The 27,424-nt window shown below is 49.1% G+C and overlaps 1 protein-coding gene across 4 annotated transcripts; it reads right to left on the bottom strand.

Moving 5' to 3' along the window:
* Positions 1 to 2,944: 2,944 nt before the first annotated feature.
* Positions 2,945 to 27,275, bottom strand: PNLDC1 (PARN like, ribonuclease domain containing 1). 4 transcript variants are annotated; one of them, XM_009206346.4, is made up of 19 exons: positions 26,294 to 27,273; positions 25,832 to 25,889; positions 25,479 to 25,552; positions 22,958 to 22,997; positions 22,178 to 22,301; positions 21,640 to 21,728; positions 19,914 to 19,984; positions 17,188 to 17,264; positions 16,847 to 16,990; positions 15,901 to 15,970; positions 13,844 to 13,929; positions 11,964 to 12,019; positions 9,605 to 9,669; positions 9,062 to 9,115; positions 8,549 to 8,591; positions 4,974 to 5,073; positions 4,507 to 4,682; positions 4,276 to 4,374; positions 2,945 to 3,196 (listed from the first exon to the last, which is right to left on the bottom strand). In XM_009206346.4, exons 1-19 carry the CDS (start codon positions 26,367 to 26,369, stop codon positions 3,133 to 3,135), a joined length of 1,566 nt encoding a protein of 521 aa, XP_009204610.1. In that variant the 5' UTR covers positions 26,370 to 27,273; the 3' UTR covers positions 2,945 to 3,132. The 4 variants fall into 4 exon arrangements, with proteins under 4 accessions (XP_009204610.1, XP_003898404.1, XP_009204612.1 ...); XM_003898355.5 differs by having other exon boundaries at positions 19,884 to 19,984; positions 26,294 to 27,272; XM_009206348.4 differs by lacking the exon at positions 4,507 to 4,682 and having other exon boundaries at positions 19,884 to 19,984; positions 26,294 to 27,275.
* Between the last annotated feature and the right edge of the window lie 149 nt (positions 27,276 to 27,424).

Genomic DNA, 27,424 nt, shown 5'->3' with positions numbered 1-27,424 from the left:
GAAGCAGAAGCACATCAGTTACTCAATGCCATTTTCAAAGCACCTCACCTGAGCAGCAGCAACAAACTCAAATCCCTGTCAAAAAACGCAGCAGAGGCTCCAGCCACGGGGAGCACTGTTTTGTGAGGATACTGAGAGCCCCTGCAGGTTCCAGGACTCCAGTGCCCGCCTGTGCAGGGCCAGGCCAGGGGACATTGCCACACAGCACCAAGTGCTCCAGCAGGGACAGGCAAGAGGTGCTCAGAGGCAGGGTGAGCCCCCGATACCTGACAGGTACAGCAGGTGACAGTGGCCTAGAACCTAGAGGAGATGTCCGCTGAGCTGGGTCTTGAGCAGTGGGTGACTCAGGGAAGAGAAAGAGAAATAAACAGTGAGCCCAAGGACAGACACCCGTGGCAGGACCCCAAATGCAGAGAGAAAAGGCTTGTGGACTTGGTGCAGAATCCACAGAAGGACCTTGGGCAGGAGAGATGACCAGATTTGCCTTCCAGAGCCCACTTATGTCCGTGAGGGCCACAGCGGGAAAGGGAGACAAGGAGGCAGGCAGGGCTCTCCCAGAGAGGAGAGCCCTGAAACTGTCTAGGTAATGTGAAGGGGGTCTGGACAGCCAGGAGGACTGCAGGAAGACAGAAGCTGCCAGTGAGTGGCTGCTTAGAGGAGGGGCGGGGATGGGGGGAGAGTCTAGGAGCTACAGGTGGGTGGCTGCTCAGAAGCGGGGCAGGGAGGTGGGGAGAATTTAGGAGCCGGAGGCTACAGCTGGGGAGATGCTCACAACCTCCATCAAGGCAGGTGACTTGGAAGGACAGTGATCCATCCTGCCTGTGTGGAGCTTGGCATGTCTGGGAAAATCCAGAGGCTCAGTAGGTGAACTGGGACCCAGGAGACAGACGTTAGCTGAGAACAAACTTCAGAGTCATGCTAGGGCCTGGCACTGTCACGGCAGACGGTGCCAGTTCCTTGATATCAACATCTAAAGGGCCGGGGAAGAGCTGAGGGCAACCGAGAAGAGAGTGACCAGAGACTCGGGGAGAACGTCCAGAGCAGCTGCACCATCCAGGGCCGTAGAGGAGTGAGAAGGAAGCCAGGGGGTCCTAATGACTGGCATGGGCCCCCGGGCACGTAGGGGCGGGAAAGATGGAAAGCACACGCTCGAAAGCCTGAACGGAAAGGGAAGAGCAGATGGGCCACAGGGAGAGGGGACAGAGTTAGGGAAGGAGAGAAGAACGGCTGGCTTTTTGCCTTGTTTCGGTTTTATTCATTTAATGATGGGAGAGAGACCTACAGGTAAAACGCAGCCTTGAAGAGCTACGGGAGCGGGGAGAACACCTTGGGAGAGATTCAGAGCCTGCCTTGTCCCCCTACCACCACCTAGGCAAGGCAAGAGCTGCTAAGGGCAGGAGGCCCCAAACCACTCAGCAATTCTGAGCAGTGCCCTGGTCAGCAGTAAACTCAGAAAGTAAACTTGATCAACAAAGCCTGGCTGTGGCACAGCTTCCGGCTCTTCCAGCTCAGGGGTGTCCTAGGGAGCAGCAGGTGCAATGCAGGGCTGTGGGGTCAGCCAGGTCACCACAGACATGAGGACCCTGCCCACAGCGTGGTGCACAGAAGAACATACAGCAGGTGTCCAGTGAAGACACGCTGGACAGAGAAGAGGTGAATGAACAAGGCCTTACAAAAGTGCTGAGTGCCTCCAACTCCAGAGCTCAATGGAAAAGCTTAACGTGCCCGACCCTGCTCCACCGCTGGGATGCCAAACAGCCCTCAAGCCAGGCCTCTAAGAGGGACTTGCAAGATTACTTAATGCAGGGCTTACCCAAACAGTCAAGCCCAAAGTCCATGAAAGAAAAGTGGAATTATCTTCAGCAAAGCCACAATCAATCAGCCTGGCGTGGTGGCTCGCGCCTGTAATCCCAGCACTTTGGGAGGCTGAGGCGGGAGGATGGCTTGAAGCCAAGAGTTCAAGATCAGCCCGGGCAACATAGGGAGACCCCATCACTATGAAAACAATTGTTTTAGATGAGTCATGTGTGGTGGCATGTACCTGTGGTCCCAGCTACTCGGGAGGCTGAGGTGGGAGGACTGCTTGAGCCCTGGAGGTAGAAGCTGCAGTGAGCCACAATCGTGCCACTGCACTGCAACCTGGGTGACAGAGACCCTGTCTCAAAACAAGTCACATTCAGTGAAAAAAAAAACCCAAAAAACAAAAACACCAACACCCTGACACTGCCCCGACGATGCGGGTTGAGCAGGTGAGGAAGCAGCTGCTGTTTGGGGTGTGGCATGGCTGGTTGGACCATGAGCTGCAGAGGATCCTGTGGGGCCACTGGGCCCTTCATCCCTCAGGAAAGTGGTGTGACCTCTGGAAAAGCAGTTCCCACGCCCTCCTGTGGACAGCTACTACCACGAATGCTTGTTTTTCTAGAGGAAAAATGTCTCCCAGGCTGAATTTAAATCAGCTTTGCAGAGCCCTCAAAAGTGAAGCTCCAGGTTGAGCAAAGAGCCCAGCCGAGTGTAGATCCCCACAGAGAAAAGCTACCGAGAAAGCCGAGTGCAGTGCAGACCGCTGCGGAGGAGACGCAGCGTCCGGCGGTGCCGGCATCGAAGGCGCACACTGGGGCTGCCTGCGGGTCACTGTTTCTAAATGCACGTGAACGTTTTACAGTTTACAACGCTTATCAAAAATGTCCCCACTGCACACGACTTTCCCTCTTCCGAGCTTCACCTCCTTCCTTTACTAAACTTAGGAAGGCCATTTCTCAGAACTAAGTCAACAACAGCCAGTAATAAGCCATTAGTTTTTCTCCCAGAAATAACGTCGCCTTTTCTTCATCTGGTGTCCAGCTCCTAGCACAATGACCTGCTTGTGAGACATGAGCTTAAATCCCAAGGTGCTGACTGCTCTGCCTGCATTTACAGAAAGAAAAGTTCTGGCCACACATACAGGTTATGATACCCAACGGCTGATTTATCATTGAGAGTGCTGACAGAATTTCGTGTTCAGGACAGAACAGAATTTCTAGAAACGACCAAACAGATCCATCTGCAAACAGAATCTGATTTACACAAACACACCCAGCACACCTTCCAGAGAGCACGGGGACCTGAGGGTGGCCGCAGGAGGCCTCGCTGCGCTCAGGGACCAGATCTTCCGAAGATGAACGCGAGAAGGGCCCAGGCAGTCACTATGCCACAGACTCTGCAAGACAATGACATGTATCAGTGGCCTGGGCACCCAGCAGGGCGAGAGGCACCGACGCAGGCTCGCCCCTCTTCCTTCCCAGCCCTGTGCACTCAGATGTTCTTCCTCTTCGTCACTCTCCCGGTGCCAACGCTGAACTTCTGCCTCTCGAGGTTAGGCTGGCTCTGGGATGCAAACCGCAGGTTGAAAGAAAAAGGGTTTGCAGCAGAGCTCAGTGTGTTTCTTCAGCAATGTTGTTTTCTAACGGATGTGGCCCCTAACCCACAAGCCAGAACCTCACCAAGTTCAACTGACAGCAACTCTGCCTTTCCAGTTGTTCAGGACCCGAACCCTGGATTCCCACTTGATCCTTCTCTGGTCTGTCGCTGACTCCACCCCGCTGCCCCCGGCTGCACTGAACTGTGACCCAGCTGAAGCATCTCCTTCCTGACCGCTCTCACAGCGCTGCCTCTATGGTCTACCCCACATGGAAGACAACCTGAGTCGGGTCATCGACCTTCTTGCCGTAACTTCCGCGATTCCCTCTCTCCTGAGAGAAGCCCGGTCCTCCCTGGGTGGCCCCCACCTGGGGGCCCCCGGTTCCTTCTCCCGTGTCCCCTCCTTGCTGTTCTGCTCACAGCAGCCTCTCCCTGTGACTCTCGTGGCGCCTCCTGACTGGAAGGCCCCGCCCTGCTGTCCCCTCTGTCTGGCTCACTCCAAGTCTCTAATGAGGACCCCCATCAGCTCCTCTGAACTGCAGCCTGCCATCCACCCCTGACCCTTCTCTCATTTTTAATAAACACTTGTCATCCAATACGTTATAGGGTACACTTGTTTATCCTGTAGTCCCCCAGCACGTAAACTCCATGAGAGCGGGAATTTTCTGCTTCACTGACGAGGCCCCAGAACGACGACGGTGCCCAGCACACCAGGCACTCCACAGACAAGCGGTGAGTATCACTGAATGATGTTCAGGACACCACACTCGTCAACAACCCCCTTGGCAACACACACCAGTGAGCGAGCTGTGCTCGAGTCAGACCACGCTGGGATGCTGGGACCCCGGGACAGGCGGGCGGCCTCAGCCCAGCACTTACTGGAGCACGCAGTTGACGTCTGGGGAGTGCCTCCAGTAGCGGTACAGGGAGATGCACAGGGTTGGGTGGCCCCGGTACTCCTTCAGGACGTTCCGCGCGCTGCCAAAACAAGTTTGCTATGGTCAGCCAGGCAACAGGATCGCGCCGCCTGCTGTGATCAGGCGGGTGGAGTCAGAGACATACAGGGATGAATGCAGGAGGCGTGGGGGACGCGGACTTAGAGGCACCTACTCCTTAAACTTATTGGTCAGGAGTAAGAACTGGCTTCTTGTGAGTCGCCTGACATCAAACTTGCAGAGATTCTGAAACTTATGATAGACTTGCTGCTCGCTGACCCCGGGCCACCTTTTGATGCTGAGGATGAGGATGGGAGGTCGGATACTGGGATAATCTGGACCAGAAAAATTCTAGAAAACATGCAGAACACAAGAGATTTTCCACAGTGCTTCCTGACTTCTTATCCAGTCCGAAGATCTCAAGAGAAACTAGGAAAGGCTCTGCTTGGGGTGGGGAGGGGAAGAGAAGGAAGGATGAGTCCATATTGGCCTTGGTGGAGAAACATGAGAGGAAAGGAAAAGCCAGCTCTTATTTCTTCAACCACTGAAATCCCTCTCACGAGTACCAGAGAGCACTGGCCGCTTCCCAGCAAAGGCTCTGAACTCTGAACAGGGCAAGGGGGCTAAATGAGACCAACTCACGATCTTTGGGACCCCCGCGCGGATGAGGTTCACTTGGTTCACGTAAGGAGCCAGCACGTCGAGGTACTGAGGAAAGGACGACTCGGGCACGGGGTCGATGCTGCAAGGACAGAAAACCCCAAAGCTGTCGGGCACACGGAAGTTCATCCATTTCCTCGGTCACAGCCAAGAATCCGGTGACAGAACAGGAGAAGGACACTGCCTCGGACGGCTCTCTCCCCCTCCCGCCCTCACAAGTCTTGGGGCTCTGGTTGGGTGCTTCCCCAGCCGGCCGACCTTAAAGCATTCTCAGTGGCCCACACGGAAACAGAGCTTCCGGACAGTCACCATCTGCTGGTGATGGCTTGGTGAGGGTCCCACTGCTGACAAAGAGCAACAGGCTCAGAGAATCAGCGCGAGACCACGATTCAGAGAAAGCCCCATGCTGTCCCCACTTGGCATGACATCAACCTTGATTTCAAAAGGGCATCCCTCATCCCACAGCCTCCTCCCACTGCCAGCGCCCCCTCTGTCCAGGCAGCACACACACCCGAGCCCAGGCCCCAGCAAAACCACGGGCCACGCAGTGTCCAGGGAGCACACACACCCGAGCCCAGGCCCCAGCAAAACCACGGGCCACGCAGTGTCCAGGGAGCACACACAGCCGAGCACAGGCCCTAGCAAAACCACGGGCCACGCAGTGTCCAGGGAGCACACACACCCTAGCACAGGCCCCAGCAAAACCACGGGCCACGCAGTGTCCAGGGAGCACACACACCCGAGCACAGGCCCCAGCAAAACCACGGGCCACGCAGTGTCCAGGGAGCACACACACCCGAGCACAGGCCCCAGCAAAACCACGGGCCACACAGACAGGCAGGGAGGGCTTTTAGGCCACGGGGATTAAAAGAAATAGAAGATGTGTGACCCGGGGCACTGAGGTGCTCCACTACTGCCAGCGCCTTCCCTGTCCAGCACACACATACTCACCAGGGGCCCATAAACAGCCAAACCACAAGAATGAGGGTGAGGCTGGTGCATTTCTTATTTAAGAAATAAGCTTCCCATCCATGTGTCACAGAACATTTGTATTTATAACATCCACTGCCAAAATGGACAAATATAGGCAAGACCCAAGTTAATAGATTATAATCCAAAAAGATGTTTCTACATCAATCCCACAGCACACATTAGAATCCCACAGCACACATTTCCCTTACGGTACTGTATCTATAGCGCCAGGTTAAAATTTCTATCGCCTATACTTTATGCGGGTGAATGGTTTGGTGTATATGTGGGTCTGATATTAGTGTTGATTATACTTGGAGCTAGTGTTAGCTCAAGGTCATCAAGCGACGTTGAGATCTTCTGAGTGTAAATCAGATGCTTTATGTTAAGCTATACCTTGATTTATCCAAGTGCACCTTCCAGTACACTTACCGTGTTACGACTTATCCCCTCTATATAAATATTAGGGCATTTAGTTAAGATATTCCTTAAGTATATTTGAGGGGAGTGACGGGCGGTGTGTGCGTGCTTTATGGCCTAGTTCAATTAAGCACTCTATTCTTAATTTACTGCTAAATCCTCCTTGGGCTCTTAGATTTCATAAGAGCTATCGTGGGGTTTTCTGAAGTAGAAAATGTAGCCCATTTTTTACCGTCTCATAGGTTACACCTTGACCTAACGTTTTTGCGGGGAAGGGCGTTTACGCTCACTTCGTAACCTTCATCAGGGTTTGCTGAAGATGGCGGTATATAGACTAAGCAAGAGAGGGTGGGGTGGATCGGGGTTTATCGATTACAGAACAGGCTCCTCTAGGGGGATGTGAAGCACCGCCAAGTCCTTTGAGTTTTAAGCTGTTGCTTGTAGTATTCTGGCGAATAGTTTTGTTGTTTTAACTACTGAGGTTTAAGGCCAAGCATAGTGGGGTGTCTAATCCCAGTTTGGGCCTTGGCTGTTGTGTGTTCAGAAATTATAAAGCCACTTTCGTAGTTTATTTTACGTTAGCTAGAGTTTTACAGTTTAGATGGGGTTTAGCTTTATTGTATTAGATCTAAAACACCCTCTACGCCGATTTCTATTGGCTAGGGTTAATCGTATGACCGCGGTGGCTGGCACGAAATTAACCAACCCTTAACATAGCATAGCTTAGTTAAACTTTCGTTCATTGCTAAAGATTTGTCACTGCTGTCTCCCGTGGGGGTGTGGCTAGGCAAAGTGTTTTGAGCTGCATGTGCGTGCTTGATACTTGCTCCTCTTGGTCATGGTGATTTGGGGGGCGTCTTCACCGGAGCGGGGATGCTTGCATGTGTAATCTTGCTAAGAGTCAATAGAAAGGCCAGGACCAAACCTATTTGTCTATGGGGTGTGCGAACCCATCTAGGCATTTTCAGTGCCTTGCTTTAGGTGGGTTTAAGCTACATAAACGTCAGTGTGAGTGTGATTGTGGGGCAATTTCTTTAGGGTTGTGAGGGGAAGGGGTGGGTTTGATAATGGGCGGAGGGTCGTGAGTTGGTGTCAAGAGTGTTTGGTGAAGTAAATTTATATTAGTTGAGGGAGTGGCAGTTGAGGTCGTGCATACCTAAAAGATGAAAATACGAGCTCTGGCTGGGTAAACTGAGGCTTTTGTTTTTGGGGTTTGGCAAAAGTGGGTTTAGGTAAAGGTCAGAGATGGGGGTGGGGGGGTTTGGATAGAATTTTATTTTTGTTGTGGTTTTGTGGCGTGGTGGAGGAGGTTGCGAAGTTGGTTATTGTTATGTCCTACAAGCATGAATTAAATAACACCTTAATGATGGTTGCGGGGGACTGGAATATTGAACGTAGGTGCGATCAACAATGGCATGTACTAGGAATCAAAGACAGGCGCGGCGGGAAAGATAGAAAACCATCCAAGCACAAAGTAGCAAGGACTAACCCCTGTACCTTTTGCATAATGAATTAGCTAGAAACAATTTCACAAAGAGAACTAAAGCCAAATTTCCCTTCACCTGGCCGGCTAAGTCCTACATAACAAATGTGCATGCCAAGGACGGTGCTGTAGCGTGTACACTGCAAATGTGTTTCTGGTGCCTATGTGCCCAGGGCTGCAGGCATCAAGGATGGTATTGCCATGGGGAAATGCACAGAAGATTCCAATGTGGGGTTCCATTCATTTCTCCCCACCTATGTGCCCCCCCAACAATGGATATGTCATTCATTGACCTGAACACTTTCTCCTCGTACCTCATTGTTGCTTACGTGGCTATAAGAAAACAAGTGAGAAACAGATCAAGCACACACACCAGGCTGGGAAGGACTGAGACAGGTGTCAGAACCTAAGCCTAACCCCACTGCCTTGGCCTCCTGACATCTGTGGGGATGAGGGGCCACGACTCATACAGGCAGGTGCAGGGGTGGTAGGAAGGGCTACTCCTGTGGCACAGGGCCATTTGTGGGCTGTTGCCCAGTCAGGAACAAGATTTCTATACCAGCGACACTTCACGTTCTCCATTCTTTGGTAGGACCCTGGGACTGGGGAGGTGCTGGCTTCCAGCAAAGGCTCAATAAATCCTGACCACTGATTGAATAGCAGGATGAAAAGAAAGAACACTTACCCATGTATCTTCTGTAGAAGCAAGTGTGCCACTTTCAAAAGAACTAGGACGGAAAAAAGAAGTGCAACAGAGCTTATCAAAATGTGCATGCTCATGCTTTCTCTCATTATGTGCAAGCCAATCTGAAATAAATGCAGAATCTAGGGACAGCAGGGGCATAGTGCCAACAAAAAGTAAGTTTCCAGCTGGGTGTGGTGGCTCATGCCTGTAACCCCAGGACATTGGGAGGCCGAGGCAGGCAGATTGCTCGAACCAGGGAGTCTGAGACCAGCCTGGGCAGCATGGTGAAACCATCTCTACAAAAAATACAAAAATTAGCCAGGTGTAGTGGCATGCACCTGTAGTCCCAGCTACTCGGGAGGATCGCTTGAGCCCAGGAGGTAGAGGCTGCAGTGAGCCGAGATCCTCATCACAGAACTCTGGCCTGGGCAACAAAGTGAGACCGTCTCAAAAAAAAAAAAAAAAAAAAAAAAAAGACAGACAGTTTCCTTTTAAAGGAACCACAATCCTTACCTGACCCACAGAGGAAGGCATCATACGCAGCTTCGTGGGGGCACTTTGTCTTAACTGAGGCATTTTCCACCAGGAGGAGAGAGAGTTGAGCAGTCATGAGAAACCCGCCCCCATCCTAGCTCACTATCCACGGCAGCGGCAGCTCATACAACCTCCCCATGGTCCTGCATACCCTTCCGTGGGCCCACACACCAACTTCACCTTGGTCCTCCCCATGGTGGAGAAAGCCCCAAGCTCAGAGTTGCCTTGTAGACTAAAGACCATGTTAAGGAGGAAACGGACAACTCCCAGGGCTCTTGGATGCGTTCTGGGCTCGCTCATTTGGGGCAGGAGTTACGTGGAGTAAGCAAAGGAAAACCCCACACAAACCTCCCGCTCCATTGCTGTCTGGGGCGGGGATGGGGCGGGGATGGGGTGGGGGTGGGGGTGGGGGTGGGGGGCGAGGGGGAGGGTGGGGCGGGGGAACCAGGGTCAAGGACAAGCTCAGCTGAGCACCTCAGCACTCTGCCGACCGTGCAAGGAGTGTGGCTCCTGGGAACGTACCGTATTTCTCACACCTGCTTGCGTGAACAATCTCTGGTCCAGAATTCTTGGTGGGATTCAAGTCACTATTAGAAAAGAAAAATAGAATAAAAAACAATTTGCTGAAAGTAATCCCTTGTTTTCTCCTCAGTCCCTTAAGTTAATATAAATTTTTTTAAATGTACTGGGGACATATCTTCAAGGTGCGAATCTAGGCATGGACAGGTAACGTCTTGGTAACTGGGCAACAGGACAGGGAAAAGAACAATGGTGCAGGAGGGGCATTTATCAAATGCTTCCCTTGAGCCCAGGCACCAAGACAGACAAGACACTGTCTCTGTCCTCCGGAGCTGTCCAGTGGCCTGTCCAGTGACAACTACAGAGACAATTACGCCTGTCTCTTGTAAACGCAAGGCCTGAGGTATGACAGCCATGCCAGGACCCTGCAGGCTTCTGGAAGCAGACAGCACTCATGGAGAGTCCCAAACCACAGGAACCAACGGGGTTCAAGGAATGGGAAGATGGCAGGCATTTCGAGCAGGCAAAGGCAGTGAGGAAAAGAAGGACGTCTGACCCCAGGAGCTGTGAGGTGAGAAGTGGGGCTGAAGCTTCCGTGTGAAGGGAGGGCCAGAGGCTGGGGAAGAGCCGCTACCACAGACAGGGACTTCAGAAGCCACAGAAAGACTCTGACCAGAAAAAACAGCTCATTCAAATTCACATTCTAGATCATCATTCAAGGGTGGTGTGGGGTATGAAGAGGGCAGGCCACAAGGCTGGGACACCACTCCGGGGCTACTACCACAGTTCCATGGTTGGAATGAAAAGATAATAATCCTGAGAATGCAGAGAAAGGAGAGGTTTGAGAGATTTACAGGGTCCAGTCCATAAAACTTGACTCAATAGACGTGAGCAACTCAGCTCTGTGACCCCTTCTAGGTCTTGGCTCCGGGACCTGGGTGAATGGAGATGGCGTATGACAAGGAAACCTTCATTTCACTGGTTTTCAATAAGATGTTCTGGAACCTCATGTGCTTAGCCTCCCTGAGCCCTAATGTCCCCATCTGTCAAACAGGCATTGTCGCCGTGGGTGTGGCCTGAGCTGTCCGTTAGGATCGGGATAGTTGTCAACAGCGGTAGCTAAGATTCAACAGACCTGGACTCCATGCCAGGGGCTAAGTCCTTCCACATCTACGAACTCATTTAATCCTCACGACAACCTTGGAGTGACACACGATTTTCTCATCTCACAGATGGTTAAACTGAGGCGCAGAGAGATTGAGAAATTCTCTCAAGGTCACTCACAAAACCAGTGAGTGGCAAAGCTGTGATTTAAACCCAGAAGTCTGGAATCAGAGCCTGTGCATTTACAACGAAACTCCCTCTGCCCTTCACCCTCTCATGCACACACGGCCCCCAGTACCACGCCTGGTACCATCAAGACTTCCAAGTTTCCAGGCACTGGAGTGTGCTTGAGGGACAGACAGGAGTGTCAGGTTGAAGGTGCCCGTAAGTCATGCGGGGTGGGAACATCAAGAAGACACTGTAAATGCAGCGTCCTAGATGCTGAGGTCTGGACTGCAGCCACATACAGGTGCTGGGAGTTGAAGCCCAGTGGGTGGACGAGGCCACATGGGAGCCTGGGAATGAGCAGGAAGAGGGCTGAGGAGGGGCCCTTGAGGGAAAACTTAGGAGACAGGTAGAGAACACGAACCACAAGGAATGGGTTTTAAAAAATCGCACACGCACATCCAGAACAGGGTGCCACCCCTGTTCCAAATGCCTCTCGTGCCTCGTCCTGCTGAGTAGGGACAGACCGGTGGCTCTGGGTGCCCCTGCAGAGAGCAGAAGTGAAGGAGACAAGGCCCTGCCTGCCACAGGCTGTGGGGAAGAAGAGCACGGAGAGTTCAAGACGTTTTGTTGTTAAGTTAGGAGAACACTTGTTGATGTGGAAGGAAATGAGAGGGAGACAAAAAGAGGTGGAGACACCCCAGGAAGGGGCAGGTAGGGGTGGGGAGCCACCCAGCAAGGGTGAAGGTGACGAGTAGGTGGCAGCTTCTCCCGCCTGGCCTCACACAGGGAAGGTGCCCCATTTGCTGGTGACAGGGGCGAGACAATGAAAAAGGGGCGCGTACAACTGTTTGAGAGGCAGGGGTTGAGAGATTTCCTGTCTCTGGCTTCTCTCTCTTTGGAAACTGAGGCAAGAGGGTCATCGGAGGAAGAGGGCCATGAAGCAGGAGGAGCTGGAGGAGACCAAGTCCCAAGCAGGCATCACTGTGAAGGGTGAGCGCGCCTAGAGAGCCCAAAGCCCTGCGGGGCACAGGGAGGCCGCCACAGCTGCAGACCCTGCTCCAGCAGCAGCTCCAGGAATGGCCATCCTCACCTGTTCAGGACTTCATAGACTTCGGAAAGATTCGACACCCTCGGGAAATTCATCTCCTACGATGATGGAAAACAAACCAGAGGAAAACATTTGCGCTTTTGTTATTCTCTATCTCAGGCAGGACCAAATGGTCATTAAAACGGCCTGGAAAATGCTCGCTCCTACAACCTCCTCTTTCTCTTCAAATAGTGCAACTATCCTTATTCCTTAGTTAAGAGGTCAGGGTACCCCAGTATCCCTGGGTTTCCTAGAAGGGCTCCCAAAAACCCAGGCTAGGAAAAAACTCTACACACACCATCTCCCTCAGAAGATGTGTTCAAGAGATTATCTATAAACAAAGGAAAGCAAGGCACTAGGACAAAGGCCAGGGACATACATGTAGAATACAGTCATTCTAAGGCCTCGAGGGCCGAGGGGCAATGCCTAGTTACTAAACCCTAAAAGTTCATAGTAGCTGGAAATATGCCAAGTACAAATAATAACAGCCTCTGGGCAGACACAGACCACATACCCCACTCCCATCTGTGTGGCTCCCTTCCTGGATAATTCACTCTAAGGGATCACCCTAAGGCTTCACAACATTGATCTGATGCCCCCTTCTCTGTTCCTCAGTTGTTGTTTTTTTTCCCTTGAAACAGGGTCTCCCTGTTGCCCAGGCTGGAGGACAGTGGTGCAATCTCAGCTCACTGCAACCTCTGCCTCCCGGGCTTTAAGCGATCCTCCCACTTACGCCTCCCAAGTAGCCAGGACTACAGGCATGCACCGACATGCCCCGCTAATGTTTGTACTTTTTGTAGAGATGGAGTTTCACCCACATAGCTCAGACTGGTCTCAAACTCCTGGGCTCAAGCCACTCACCCACTTCAGCCTCCCAAAATGCTGGGATTACAGGTGTGAGCCACTGTGCCTGGCTATTCTGTTTCATTTCTAAGCAGCATGTAAACCAGCTGGGTCTCTCTTGTCTATACATGGTGCATAGCCTCGACCCCACAACAGAATCACCGGGGGAGCTTTAGAAATACCATGTGGCCTCACTCTAGGTCAGACAAGAAGCTGCCAGTGCAGCCTGGCTATCAGCATTTTCAACTTCCCACGTGATTCTAACATGTCGTTGGGGCTGAGAACCCATGACTGGGGGGCTCAAGAAAGAAGAGGTTTTCTCAAGATTCTTCAGGAGGGAACCTCCTCCCCCTGTGCTCTGTACACATCTTGCAAATATTCCCAAGGCATGCATTAAGTTCTAAAATAAGTTGTTCTGTTGTCTGATCTAAACACAGAAACTCTATACAAATCAGTCAAAATGTGGAAACTGGAATGAGAGGAAGGGAATAAAAGTCATACATAAGGTAATACAATAACCCACAGGTGCCAAAATACAAAAGGCAACTGATACTGGTTTGAAGACAGAAAAGTATCCAGGAACAACTTTAAAAAACACAAGTGGCTGGCCGGGCGCGGTGGCTCACCCCTGTAATCCCCGCACTGTGGGAGGCCAAGGCGGGTGGATCATGAGGCCAGGAGATCGAGACCATCCCGGCTAACACGGTGAAACCCCGTCTTTACTAAAAATACAAAAAATAAGCAGGGCATGGTGTTGCGCACCTGTAATCCCAGCTACTCAGGAGGCTGAGGCAGGAGAATCGCTTGAACAAGGGAGGCGGAGGTTGCAGTGAGCCAAGATCGCACCATTACACTCCAGCCTGGGTGACAGAGAAAGACTCCCTCTCAAAAAAAAAAAAAAAACACAAAAAACACAAAAAACACAAAAAAAACAGGAAACAAAATAAAACAAAAACAAGAAAAAAAACCCCACAAGAGAAAGCCAAGTGTTACTGGTATGGAAAAAACAGTCCTTAACCCGAAGCAATTCTATTCATTACCTTCCAGATATCCTTTGTTACATTCTTGGTATCAATGAGAACAGGAAATAGGCTGTGGATATTCTGCTTAAATTGATCGTAGCTTTCTGAGGGGAAAAACCCAGGTAGTCAACAGTGAATTTGTTTGTTGGCAAAAATGGGAAGGAACGTCTTGAATCTAGCTTGCCACTGGCACTGATTAATAAAGCAAACTGAAACAAAACAGGAATTGAAAACACCATTAATCCTAGCCACTAAGGATTTCTAAACTCAGATCAACCTGCCATCACCACTTTTAATAGTAGAGGCCGAATGGTTTTCTTTTAAATTCAGGATGCGTTCTACTGCCAACCTTAACGTAGTTTGCGAAGTTCTAGCCGATGGGATAAGACTTAAAAACAGAAGTATTATCAGAAAGGCAGACATGAAATCCTTTGTAAATAACTGCTCAGAGGAAAATCCAAGAAAAAAAATCAACTAAAAATTATAACTAGCAAAGTGTTCTGGTAAAAGAAAATTTATGTAAGAACTCAGCTGGTAAAATTATACCTGCATCTAAAGAGGGTTATTGCAAAACACACACTAAAACAAAAACACAACCCTGTGTTCTCTTCCCGCTACTCTCCCATTTCCTACTCCCCAAAGGCAACCACTTGCTGTTCCTGTTTTTGGTATTTATTCCCATCTCTCTAGCACATGCGCGGTGCAGTGTTAGACACCTCACTCCTGACCTCCCACCAGCTGACAGGGTAATGACCCCTCTCATTCCACCTCCAACCACGTGCTCATCTCTGTCGCCCCCACGCACGTCATTCACAAAAGGCTCTGTGGTGGCTACAATGACTTCTCCTTTCTTGCACAGCTTTTGTTCTCCAGCGATTATTTTGTCGTACTTAGTTTTTTGGTGAATGCATATTATTAATTTCACCGCTAATTCTCCTCCAACTCTCTCATTATGCCTAAACTCAGGTGTTTTATTGTTTCTTGGGGAAATGTCTCCTAAACCTTTCTTACCCCTGTTAATCTAGATTAGTGTTCTTTGTATATTAATCCATTTAATCTCACAACCACTCTGATATTGGCACTATTATCCCAATCTTACAATTAAGGTAATGTCAACTCGCTGGTGACTACACACGTCATGAATGTGGGACGGAGGAGACCACCAAGGCTCGAGTCCCCACTTTTACCCACTAGGCTGCACCACTGCATGTCCAGTAATGGAATCAACCATGGAAGAGCAGGGGACAGCCAGAAGACAGTGTCACATGACACTGAAGCAGCATTTATTAGGTTTATTTTTTTATTTTTTATTTTTTTTTGAGACGGAGTCTCACTCTGTCACTCAGGCTGGAGTGCAATGACCGGATCTCAGCTCACTGCAAGCTCCGCCTCCCGGGTTTACGCCATTCTCCTGCCTCAGCCTCCCGAGTAGCTGGGACTACAGGCGCCCGCCACCTCGCCCGGCTAGTTTTTTTGTATTTCTTAGTAGAGACGGGGTTTCACCGGGTTAGCTAGGATGGTCTCGATCCTCTGACCTCGTGATCCACCCGTCTCGGCCTCCCAAAGTGCTGGGGTTACAGGCTTGAGCCACCGTGCCCGGCCTATTAGGTTTTTAACAACATAAAATAATGCTTTGGGTAAGTGGAAAAAAAGCCAAACAAAAATCAAATCTTTACATACATATTTACATTTTTACATACATTTACATATTTACATACAGTGTAATCAAATATGTAAAAAATTCAGGATACTAGCTGATTAAAGGTGACTTCTGACTTCACGCATTTCTGATTTTGTCAAGTTTTATACAGTAACTCTGAACAGCTTCACTAATGGGGAGAGAGGTATCAATTCAAATTTAATTTTTTTCCCCTTGACAAAGTCTCCTGGTTTTCCACTCTGTGGAGGCTGTAACAGATCAGAGTACAGGCCTCTGCCCGAACTCTCCAGAAACCTGCAGATACTGGGGAGGAATGTGCATTTTAGGGGCTGCCTCAGGAGTACGATCCTGGACCCGTCCCTCTGCCAGATGGCAAACTAGCATGAAGGAAGAGAAATGACAGGTTTGCCCGTACCTGGGAGGGGTCTGAAGAACTTCTCATGGAGGTGCAGCAGGTCCATCATCATATTATGTCCCACTAAGGGCTACTTGGGAGTAAATCAACAAGTGAGAGAAAATAAAAAATGTAATACAGACACTACAGACTGTTTCTTGCAAGAGATGTAGCATTAGAACCCACTGCAATTCTGATCACTTGACAGTTCCAGCCTAACCTTCCTTTGCCTCCATGAAAGGTAGTTCAACCGCTTAAATGCCAACAAAAAGAAAAAAGAAAATAATTCGCAAGTAGGAGGCATGTAAGGCAGGGTCTGCGCTGGAAATCTATACTGTGAAGCAGGCGCTTGCAGTTTCCCAAGTAGTTTTAGATCAGTTAGTACTGAAATTCCTGCGTTACGGAAAGGAGCAAAGAAGTAGTACTGTTTCTTATGGATACTCTTGCCCCAAATTAACCTATCATGATTTGGTGAAAGCAAGGTTAGATCCACGAAGCTAGTTATAAATGAGAAGGAAGGCCAGGTGCAGTGGCTCACGCCTGTAATCCCACCATTTTGGGAGGCCAAGGCAGGCAGATTACTTGATCCCAGGAGTTTGAGACCACCCTGGGCAACACTGCAAGGTTCCGTCTCTACAAAACAAAAACAAAAACAAAAACAAAACAAAAATTAGCCAGGTATAGTGGCATGTGCCTGTAGTCCCAGCTACTCGGGAAGCTGAGGTGTGAGTCTCACTTAAGCCTGGGAGGTCAAGGCTGCAGTGAGCCGTGTTCGTGCCACTGCACTCCTTCCTGCCTGGGTGACAGGTGAGACCCTGTCTGAAAGGAAAACATGAAAAACATTAATGAGAAGGAATCACTTATCTTAAGGAATTTTATCTTGTTGTTGAAGGAGCTTTCAGCATCTCTGACCAGAAACACAAAAGATACTTGCCTTTAGGCCGAGAAGAGAGACATGTTTTCCTACCTTCTGGGCTTTCACCAGCATTTGGAAAAAGACAGAAAAACCCCTTGCAGAGAGAAGAATCTTTTCCTTCCAACAGCTCTCTCGGTCACAAGAGGTGTTCTGAAGATACCAACGATGTTGTTTACTCACTTTCTTCACTACCACCTGAAAAGCAGGGACAAATGCCCTGAATCCTGGGTTACTGGGAATGAGGCCTAAAGAAACGGCTCTGCATCTCAAAACAAAAGGAAAGGGGGAAAAACTAGCAGTGTGCAAGAGAAAAGCTTTTCAGAGGCCAGATTGGGCCAAATGAGAGAGCAACGATGGAGCCACTGATGCCCTGGTCTCAGGTGAAAACTCACCCCCTCATCTTTCAGCACTGTCCAGATGTCGGGGAGGGCCTGCCTCAGCACCAGTTGGACCTCAAAGGCCTGGAAGCCTGCAGCAGGGAGACACAGGGGCACACAGTACCTGGAACCTTGTGGCATGTTCCTCACAAGAGAAGCCCGGGAGGAGCAGAAGCTGAGAGACCGAGAGGTCAAGTGGAAAGGCAGCCTGAAGGGTGTCTAAGCCCACGAGCCATGTGGCAGGGTCTGGCCTGTCATGATGGGATCTGGGGCAGCATTCTAAGAGTTATTTATCTCAGGGCCACTCTTAAGTAGGGGATGCCATAGAGTCTGTGTTTATGTGAGTCACAGCTATTAAGCATGTTAGAAATTAAAACTCTTACATTTAAAAAATGTTTTTTAAATAACAAAAACCCAGTATACAAGAACAAAAGTAACACTTATAAAAAATAACTATTTTCTAAAACAAAAACTTTAGAGAGAAAAGTGACAGTTTTACATTTTTGCAAATCTCTAACATTTGGCTGGAATGTGACCGTTGAAACAGAAGAAAATCCAGCCTCAAGGCTGGGCGTGGTGGCTCATGCCTGTAATCCCAGGACTTTCAGAGGCTAAGGAGGACAGATCACCTGAGGCAGGAGTTCGAGACCAATATGGCCAACATGGTGAAACCCTGACTCTACTAAAAATACAAAAATTAGCCAGGCATGGTGGCGGGTGCCAGTAATCCCAGCACTCAGGAGGCTGAGGCAGGAGAATCCCTTGAACCTGGGAGGCGGAGGTTGCAGTGAGCCGAGATGGTGCCACTGCACTCCAGCTTGGGCAACAAGAGTGAGACTCTGTCTCAAAAAAAAAAAAAAAAGAAAAGAAAAAGAAAAAGAAAATCTAGCCTCAAGCAGATATGTAGGTGGAAAAGGGAACAGAATTACCAGCCTTATCAAATGACTTTGGATATTCTTTAAAACTGTACCAAATTCAATAAGTGGTAGTTTCTTAAAGATTAATTGCAATGTGGAATCTGAAACCATCATTAATGAGTTTTCTTGTACTGCTACATTACAATCCACTGGCCTATCTCATACCTAGAATAGATCCCTTATCCATGAGAAAAGATAGTGCACAATAGTAACATCATGTGCTAGTAGTTTGGAAACTACTGGTTGGCAGGGTTATGTAGGTCTCTCGAATGTTTGCACATGTTATTATTACACAACACCAACAGAAGACGCTGGAAAATATGATCACTGATCTCATCAGAAAGGCTGTGGCACTGGGAAGCTGTCAAGCTTATGGTGGCACATGTAAATTCTTCAAAATTCCAGTTTTGGATTGAAAGCTGTAATTTTATCACTAGGAAATACTGCGAGTTATCTTCCTTGAAGTGACAGGGTTTTTTTTTTTTTTTTTTTTTCTTTGAAACAGAGTCTCGTTGTGTTGCTCAGGCTGGAGTGCAGTGGCGTCATCTCGGCTCACTGCCTCAGCCTCCCAGAATGCTGGGATTACAAGCATGAGCCACTGTGCCCGGCCAACAAGCTTTTTTCATTGAGAAAATGATTGTGAAACCTTCAAGTCTAAGCAACCAATCAGTTCTTTCCAGTAAAAATGATATTTCATGGGGCCGGGTGCAGTGGCTCATGCCTGTTATCCCAGCACTTTGGGAGGATCATCTGAGGTCAAGAGTTCAAGACCAACCTGGCCACCATGGTTAAACCCCGTCTCTGCTAAAAATGAAAAAATTAGCTGGGCATGGTGGTGGGCACCTGTAATCCCAGCTACTCAGGAGGCTGAGGCAGGAGAATCACTTGAACCTGGGAGGCGGAGGTTGCAGTGAGCCAAGATCATGCCATTGCACTCCAGCCTGGGCAACAAGAGCAAAACCATACCAAAAAAAAAAAGCAGCTAATTCAGCTCTCAACTCAAAAGACTGCATGCACAAGCACTTTTCCTTGACACAATCACCGTATTTTGGCACACAGCCAAGCAATGTTTTATGCATACTTATTTTTTACATACCTATATTGACATATAATATTTAAAAGATGAGTAATCAAAAGATTGAGATTTAATACAACTAAGAATATTATTTTTTCACTAATGAGGCTGCTAGTAAGATTGGCTTTTCCGTTTTTAACTGAGAGTAAGTGGTAACGAAGAACACAGTATGATGCTCCTGCCTTAATTTGTGCTGAGGTGCCAACAGCTTTGTCCGACATTGCTTGGGCACCAAAATGGCACAATGACAATAGCAAGTACAGCTGAGGGATGCTTGGAAAACTGTTCTGACCTCATAGACCCATTGGAAAAGGTCCCAGAGACTCTAGGATCCACAGACCAGCCTCTGAGAACTGCTAAGCTATGGCATGTTCACTGTGTCTCCACACCACACGGTGGGGGAAAAGTTTAGAGATTAACAAAAGTCAAAATAATACAGGGTATGCAGGACTGAGATAAAAGGGATGGCTCAGGAATGGAACTTGACCTTCTCAGTCTTGAAACCCAAAGTGTGTTGAAAGCCTTCAACATGTGAATGCAGGTCACAGCTTTAACCACAAAGACTATGTATCTCCCAAACAAATGCTGGCTGGCATCAGACTCAGTCATGAGGCATTTGGGACCAGGATCCCAAGAAAGGGTGTGTTTCCCCCAACTCCTGGCAGGTGATAGTGACCTGTCCCAATGCTCCTGCACTGGGAGGAACAGCCCCTGCCTACCAGCGATCCCAGGAAGAGTCATCCAGTCACCTTCCTTGGCCAGGTCCAGCCACCGTGTCACTTTGTCAATCACCGCCTTGATTTGGTCTTTATCCGGAGAGCTGAAAATGGGCGCATGAAAAGTGAAAATGTCAGAGAAAAACACATCAGAACCGCATGACTATGTTAACATGAGAGCAGTTTCTGAGCCCTCTGGTTTTCATGTTGCAATCTACAAAGAAAATGAACCCAAAGACGACGGTTTCTTCTCTGAGGCTCTTATGCAATAGGAAGCCAAACAATCAGAAGAATAGCCCACACCCTTCCATAGGATCCAGGCATATATTCAATCCCCTCCTGCTTCACTAGGATGTGTGGAGGAAAAGCTATTGGGATCCAGCCAATACCAAGCATTGCTATCAGGACCGTCTTCTTTATTCAGCTTTCAGGGGTGATAAAGTCCTTATCTGGGACAATCAGGAAAACACAAAGACTTTGGTAAACACATTGTCTCTTGTGTCAGACACAGAACCTAATATCATTTTGAGATAAGGAAAGGGCTTTCTCTAACTCTTGACAATAAAAGAAGGTTAAAAATTCAACTTGTTTTTCCCTTACAAAAAGCTACATTTTTATATGAAAACCAGCAGGAAAAATACAAAGAGACAAAAATTCCTCCAACAGAACAGAATTATCTGGAAGAGATCATCACTCATCTCGTTTCAGTTGTTCATTTAATCTTCCCTTTCCTGATAAAGGCAAAGAGCTTCCATGCCTTGTTCAAACCCACACCTAGCTGACAGCACTTGGCTCCAGGTGAGGGTGCCAGCCCCAAGGCCCCCTGGCCCGTCTACCCACAACGCTGTTGCTCTCACTGTGGTCACTCCTGACCCCAGCTCTACAGGAATACGAGGTTTCGGAGACTGGGCCGCCACAGATAGCCAAAGTAAAAAGGCAGAGTTCCCGGCCTCCGGCCTAGGGCAGCAGGGTCAGGCACAGTGGGGCAGACACAGCCTAACTAAGGTGCACATCTGAAGTCAGTGCCCAGTACGACTGGTACAGTCAAGGTTCCCAGTGAGATATCCTTGAAAAATCCCTCAGAAGATCACATGGGGGATCAACATAACATCTCACAGCAAGTCCAACAGAGCCATTTCTTCCCCTCTAGCACTAGGACCAATTCTTTTTTTTTTTTTTTTTTTTGGGGCTTGGAGTGCAAACGTCGCCAGGCTGGAGTGCAGTGTGTGATCTGTCACTGCAAGCTCCGGCCTCCCGGTTCCACGCCATTCTCCTGCCTCAGCCTCCCGGTCAGCTGGGACTACAGGCTGCCATACCGCCCGGCTAATTTTTTAAAATTTTAGTAGAGGCGGGGTTTCACCATGGCCCAGCCAGGATGGTCTCGATCTCCTGACCTCGTGATCCGCCCGCCTCGGCCTCCCAAAGTGCTGGGATTACAGGCGTGAGCCACCGCGCCCGGCCTGGAATGGAATTCTTGTTTCTTTGAGTTCCAAATTAGGAGTCAGTTTCTTTTTCAACACGGAAACTCACACTCGACGCAGTAAGAGGTTCATGAGGGAGTGGCACACGATGGAGACAGGTGAAAGTCATTCTCAGCTCAGCCACATGGAGAGCAGCACCAGTCGCACTGGCGACTGAAGCCATCCCCGCCGGGTATGGATGGAGGTCGCCACATTCCTGGAAACAGCATGCTGGCCCACGGGAAATGCAGACAACAGCAACAAGGCAACCAAAAGGCACCTGGAGAAACAGGCCATACCTGCGAACTCTCCAGTTCCCAGTCAGGATATCGTGTCGAATTTTCTTCTCCTGTTCTTCATTCATATATGGGATTCCGTTTTTGAGAAACTTAAGACAGAAACAGAACAAGGAGACAAGTCAGAGGGATCCTCTGTGCCTGATCTCACGAGGACAGCTAGAAGGGGGAAAGGAGACGGGCTGTATAGGCCAGTTAGTCTAGATCACTTTTAAGACACTCCCAAGCCGGGTGCGGTGGCTCATGCCTATAATCCCAGCACTTTGGGAGGCCGAGGCAGGTAGATTGCTTGATGTTAGGAGTTCAAGACCAGCCTGACCAACATGGGGAAACCCCGTCTCTACTAAAAATACAAAAAGAATTAGCTGGGCATGGTGGCGGATGCCTATAATCCCAGCTACTCAGGAGGCCGAAGCAGGAAAATCACTTGAACCTGGGAGGGAAAGATTGCACCACTGCACTCCAGCCTGGGCAACAGAGCAAGACTCTATCTCAAAAAACAAACAAAAGACATTCCCGTTCCCCTGCTCCAGTGCCATACCTTGTTATAGTTGAAGCCATACTGATTCAAAAACTGAACACTGGAAGCCTGGAAAGAGAATTCTGAGTCCAAAATCCCAAACGTTGTGGGGAAGAGAAAAAAGTTACACGAATGGGCTATATACCTATAATAAAAGAAACATACAGGAAAAAAGTCACAACCATTTAAAAAACCTCTGGTTCCCAGGGCAGGCTTCAGGGTGGGCGCTTTCTTTTAGGTAAGAAGAATCGGAGTGTGCCTGAGTGTCTGCTGTGTTTCAGGAGCTATGATTGGCACTGGGGGTGCTAAACGAAAAAGGCAGAGAGCCTGCCTTCAGGGCCAGGGTCTACCACAGAGACAGCCCCTCCACAAGTCGCCCAGGGATGCCAGGTTAGGGCGTGCAGGCTGGCACCCTCAACTACTCATGAGGGGTGAGCAGACATCCTGATAGTTGGGGCATCCTTTCTGCCTACTGTGTCAGGTAGTTCAAACATCACTTTCATTATACAACACTGTGTCAGGTGCTTTTATTAATATAGGTGCATACTGGAAACGATAGAAATGGGGACAGGAGCACTTAAGGTACACAGTGAATCTGGCGCGAAAGGTACTGCTTCCAGAGAGACGTCAAAGACGACATGGAATCCACAGAGGGCAGAGCGAGTGGAGGAACAGACCCAGGAGAGAAGACAGAACATCCAGGGCAAAAGTGATTGGGGCACCTGAGGCAGAATTTGAAGGGGGCAGCTGTGGAATGTAAGTGGGCAAGCAACATCCTTTGCAGAAGCTCTTGATACGTACTTGTTTGCTTCTCCTTCAATGGCGGAAAACACAGACAATCCTGAAAGAATGACCATAGAGGGAATGAATGCCAAGGAAAAGCGTCCTGAATTTCACTACAAAGACAAAACAATTCAAACAGTACTTTGGGCCCACAGATAGTACGTGGGCTCTACAACAGGATAACACCTTTAATGACAAACAAAAAAGAACAGACAGACTGGAAGCATGAGAAATGTCAAATTGTAATTCATACTGAATTTGCTAAAATCTAATTGTGGCCTGTTCTTCAAATACAGAAGTAAATATTAAAGTGACATTCTCATAGTTTTAAAACTAACCACAGAAAATACCAAAAACCATTAAGATGTATATATTTAACTCATTTAAAATGTTTATTCCTCCCCCCTCAAAGAAAACCATATGCAAAGTAAAAAAAGACTTCAGGCTGGGCACGGTGGTTCACGCCTGTAACCCCGACACTTTGGGAGACTAGGCAGGTGGATCACTTGAGGTCAGGAGTTTGAGACCAGCCTGACCAACATGGTGAAACCCTGTTTCTACTAAAAACACAAAAGTTAGCTAGGTGTGTTGGTGCACCCCTGTAATCCCAGCTACTCAGGAGGCTGATGCAGGAGAATCGCTTGGGCCTGGGAGGTGGGGGTATTGCAGTGAGCCCAGATTGAGCTACTGCACTCCAGCCTGGGCAACAGAGCAAGACTCTTGTCTCCTCCCCCCACCCTCCAAAAAAGGACTTCAAATTTGGGTACAATAATGGAAACATAACTACAACTGTTTCCCATACTTCTCAAAGAGGTCTTACAATTAAAAACAAATGAACAACAACAAAAAACCATAACAGGAAAGTAGTAAAGCATCAGGCTAGAGAGGAAAACACACACACGTTCAGCATCATTCATAGTAAAAGCAGGGGTTGGGCATGGCAGCACTCCCAGCTACTTGAGAAACTGAGACTGGAGGATATCCAGAGCCCAAAAGTTTGAGCCCAGCCTGGGCAACACAGCAAAACCCCATGGTGCCGGGGCAGGGCACAGACAAACCCAGAAAAGTAAAATCTGGCCCAGGGTCTGTCTCTGTAAATATAACAACATTTTACTGGAATGGAGCCATGCTCACTTGGTCATGTATTATCTACAGCTAATTTCACATTACAAAAGCAGGATTGAATAGTTGTAAAAGAAACCACAATATGCAACTGTTAACAGCTCTGTCTTGACCAGCCTGGCCAACAATGGTGAAACCCCATGGCTACTAAAAATACAAGAAGTAGCCGGGCCTGGTGGCTGATGCCTGTAATCCCAGCTGCTCGGGAGGCTGAGCAGAATTGCCTGAACCTGGGAGGTGGAGGTTGCAGTGAGCCCACATCACGCTACTGCACTCCAGCCTGGGCAACAGAGCGAGACTCCATCTCAGAAAATAAATAAATAAATCAACAAACAGACCTGTATGAGCTGATATAGAAAGATCTCCAAACCCTTGGTCAGGCGCAGTGGCTCACGCCTGTAATCCCAGCACGTCGGGAGGCCGAGGCGGGCGGATCATGAGGTCAAGAGATTGAGACCATCCTGGTTAACATGGTGAAACCCCATCTCCACCAAAAACACAAAAAATTAGCCGGGCATTGTGGCAGGCGCCTGTAGTCCCAGATACTTGGCAGGAGAATGGAGTGAACCCGGCAGGCGGAGGTTGCAGTAAGTTGAGATTGCGCTACTGCACTCCAGCCTGGGCAACAGATCGAGACGCCGTCTCAAAAAAAAAAAAAAAAGAAAAAGAAAAGAAAGCTCCAAACCCCATCAAGGAAAAAAAAAGTTTCTGAAGCTGGGATGACCTTAAAAAAATTATTTTTGTGTGTAAATTTTCTTAAGAAAAAGAAAAAAATCACAGGCCACGTGTGGTTGCTCATGCTTATAATTCCACCACTTTGACAGGCACAGGCAGAAAGATTGCTTGAGCCCAGGAAGTCAAGACCAGCCTGGGCAACATGGCAAAAACCCACCTGAAAAAATTTAAAAATTAGCTGGGTGTGGTAGTGAGTCTCAGTTTACTCAGGAGGCTGATGTGCTAGGATCACTTGAGCCCGGAGGTCTAGGCTTCAGTGAGCTGAGACCATGCTACTGCACTCCAGCCTTGGTGACAGAGCAAGACCCTGTCTCAAAATAAAATAAAATAAAAATTGCACACACACAGCTTAACTTGAAAGAGTAACAGTGATTGTTCCTCAACACTGACTTATTTAAGCATGGAAATAATGCCGCTAAAGTTTGTTTGCTCCGAAGTGTTGATTCCGTATGTATAAAATGGCCCAAAACATTCCATATGTATAAAATAGCGCAAAACAAAACAAGCATACAAAAATGATACTCAATATCCTTGAAAAATCTCAGAGCTGTTATTACAGTAGGAAACGCAAAGTCAATACTCTATATTCTTGAAAAATCTCAGAGCTGTTTTTACAGTAGGAAACACAAAGACAATAAAAATACCTTCTTGAAAAACTCTAACAGGTGGATATTAAACTCACCAATCTGACAGATTGTAAATTGCTGAACGCTCTGACGGGTCTTTAGGTACCACTCCGATGGCAAATCAAAAAGACTGTGAACAAACAGGCGTCTCACTCCACGGGCAATGACATCCCATCCCGGCACTATGGCCTCCGCGGCAGGATCACCACTCTCAACCGGGGAGGATTTTTTCCTTGTTACAACAACTAGGGAACACTACCATCGTTTAGTGGACGAAAGCAAGGTTCCCCAACACGTAGGAGCAAGCCACACAAAACGTCCTGCCCCCCAGATGTCAACAGGCTGCTGGCCAGAAACCATGCTGGTCTGGAGCGGATCTTATACAGAGGGGACACAGTTTTCGTTTTACCTGATCTGCTGGGGTCCAGACAGGTTCGATCGAAGGCCCGTGAACTCTATGTCCAGACCTGCCGGGAAGGCAAAAAAATACCAGTCCTCGGGTGCAGAACATCGCCAGCACTCCACACACTGTAGATCTGCAGGCGGCCGAGGCACCTGGGCTCACCCCTGTGCTCAAGAAGCCAGGGGAGGTCAGGAAGGGAAAATGGAGGAACCGAGGCAAGGAGCAGCCAGGCACCCCCGTCCCGGGTTGCACCTGTGCGCACCGGGCTCTGGCCAAAAGGCACGTGGGGCTTGGAGTGTACTTGCTGCTCAAAGTCCCACCGCCCCGGGGCTGGAGAAGGAAGCCCCCGTCCTTCCTGAGGCCCTCTTTGAGCCCCTGTGGCCTGGCAACCGTCCCGCCACCCCCTCCCCAAGCTCGCCCGGGGCAAGGGGCTCTGTCCTGCACAGCCGCGAATCCCAGGCGCCTCACCCACGAAGTCCGCCTCCTGGACGAGCTCCTGCAGCAGAGGGAGGCTCTCCTCGAACTCGTCGGCGCCCACGTCCATGGCCGCGCAGCTCTGCCGAGTCGCGCAGGGCTATCACGTGCTGCCCACGCGCTGCCGTCGCGCAGCCGGGTCTTAAAGGGCGCGCGGGTGGAAACCAGGCAGGCGCCTCCGCCCCACGTGCGTAGCTCCGCCGTTTGCGGCTGGCGACGCCCACACCTGCTTGCGGGTGTTTTAATTGTACGGTTTGCTACAGAGGTTTGATTGCAATTGCAATCAATGCCTGTTTACCTGGCTCCTCAGCAATTTCTTTGCAGCCCTTAACGTGAAAATGTCATTTACATGGACTTAGAATGTTAAGAGGCGTGGCAGGAGAGGAAGACAGAGTCCCCAGAAAGGTTGAAAGCAGAAAAGCGGAGCAGGAACAACCCCGAACGCAACTGCAACAAGCAGATTCTTTGCTGCGGCTCACGGTCTTCTAAATCACCTCTTCCCAACTTCTCCATCACTTCCAATATTAGTCTGTCCCCACTCCCTCTCCCACGCCCCTGGACATCTTTTTCCTCATTCTGCTGTCCACCTTACCACTGTCTTGACACCTGCAATCAAACTTTGCAAAGCCTCAAGAACTGCCCATTAAATTTAAGGAATCCTTGGCCCCCAGGGATTATCTCGTGCACTCACTCCTTGCAGAAATCCCTACCTACACCTTCACTTACATGTGAACTTAATTTTTACTTTTGTTACTGTTTCCAGTGCAACTAGTCTATGGTCTTCCTTACAGTGTCCTCCCTTGAATTCTAGGCTTCTATTATTTTGGAACTATGGTCCTCAAACTGAGGTACTCAAATCAATCTTTAAGGTTAGGGGAGAAAACATTACCATTATACTTTATTTTTTCCTTTTGAGACAGTCTCCCTCTGTCACCCAGGCTGGAGTGCAGTGGTGCCATCTTGGCTCACTGCAACCTCCACCTCCTGAGTTCAAGCGATTCTCCCAGGTAAGCTTCCGGAACATCTGGGATTACAGGCATGCACCACCACGCCCAACTCGTTTTTAGTAGAGATACGGTTAAACCATATTGGCCAGGCTGGTCTCGAACTCCTGGCCTCAAGTGA

The sequence above is a fragment of the Papio anubis genome, chromosome 6 (assembly GCF_008728515.1).
Source record: "Papio anubis isolate 15944 chromosome 6, Panubis1.0, whole genome shotgun sequence".
Lineage (NCBI taxonomy): Eukaryota > Metazoa > Chordata > Mammalia > Primates > Cercopithecidae > Papio > Papio anubis.
Note: the sequence above shows the minus strand (reverse complement) of the source record. Positions and strands in the feature narration are given on the sequence as shown.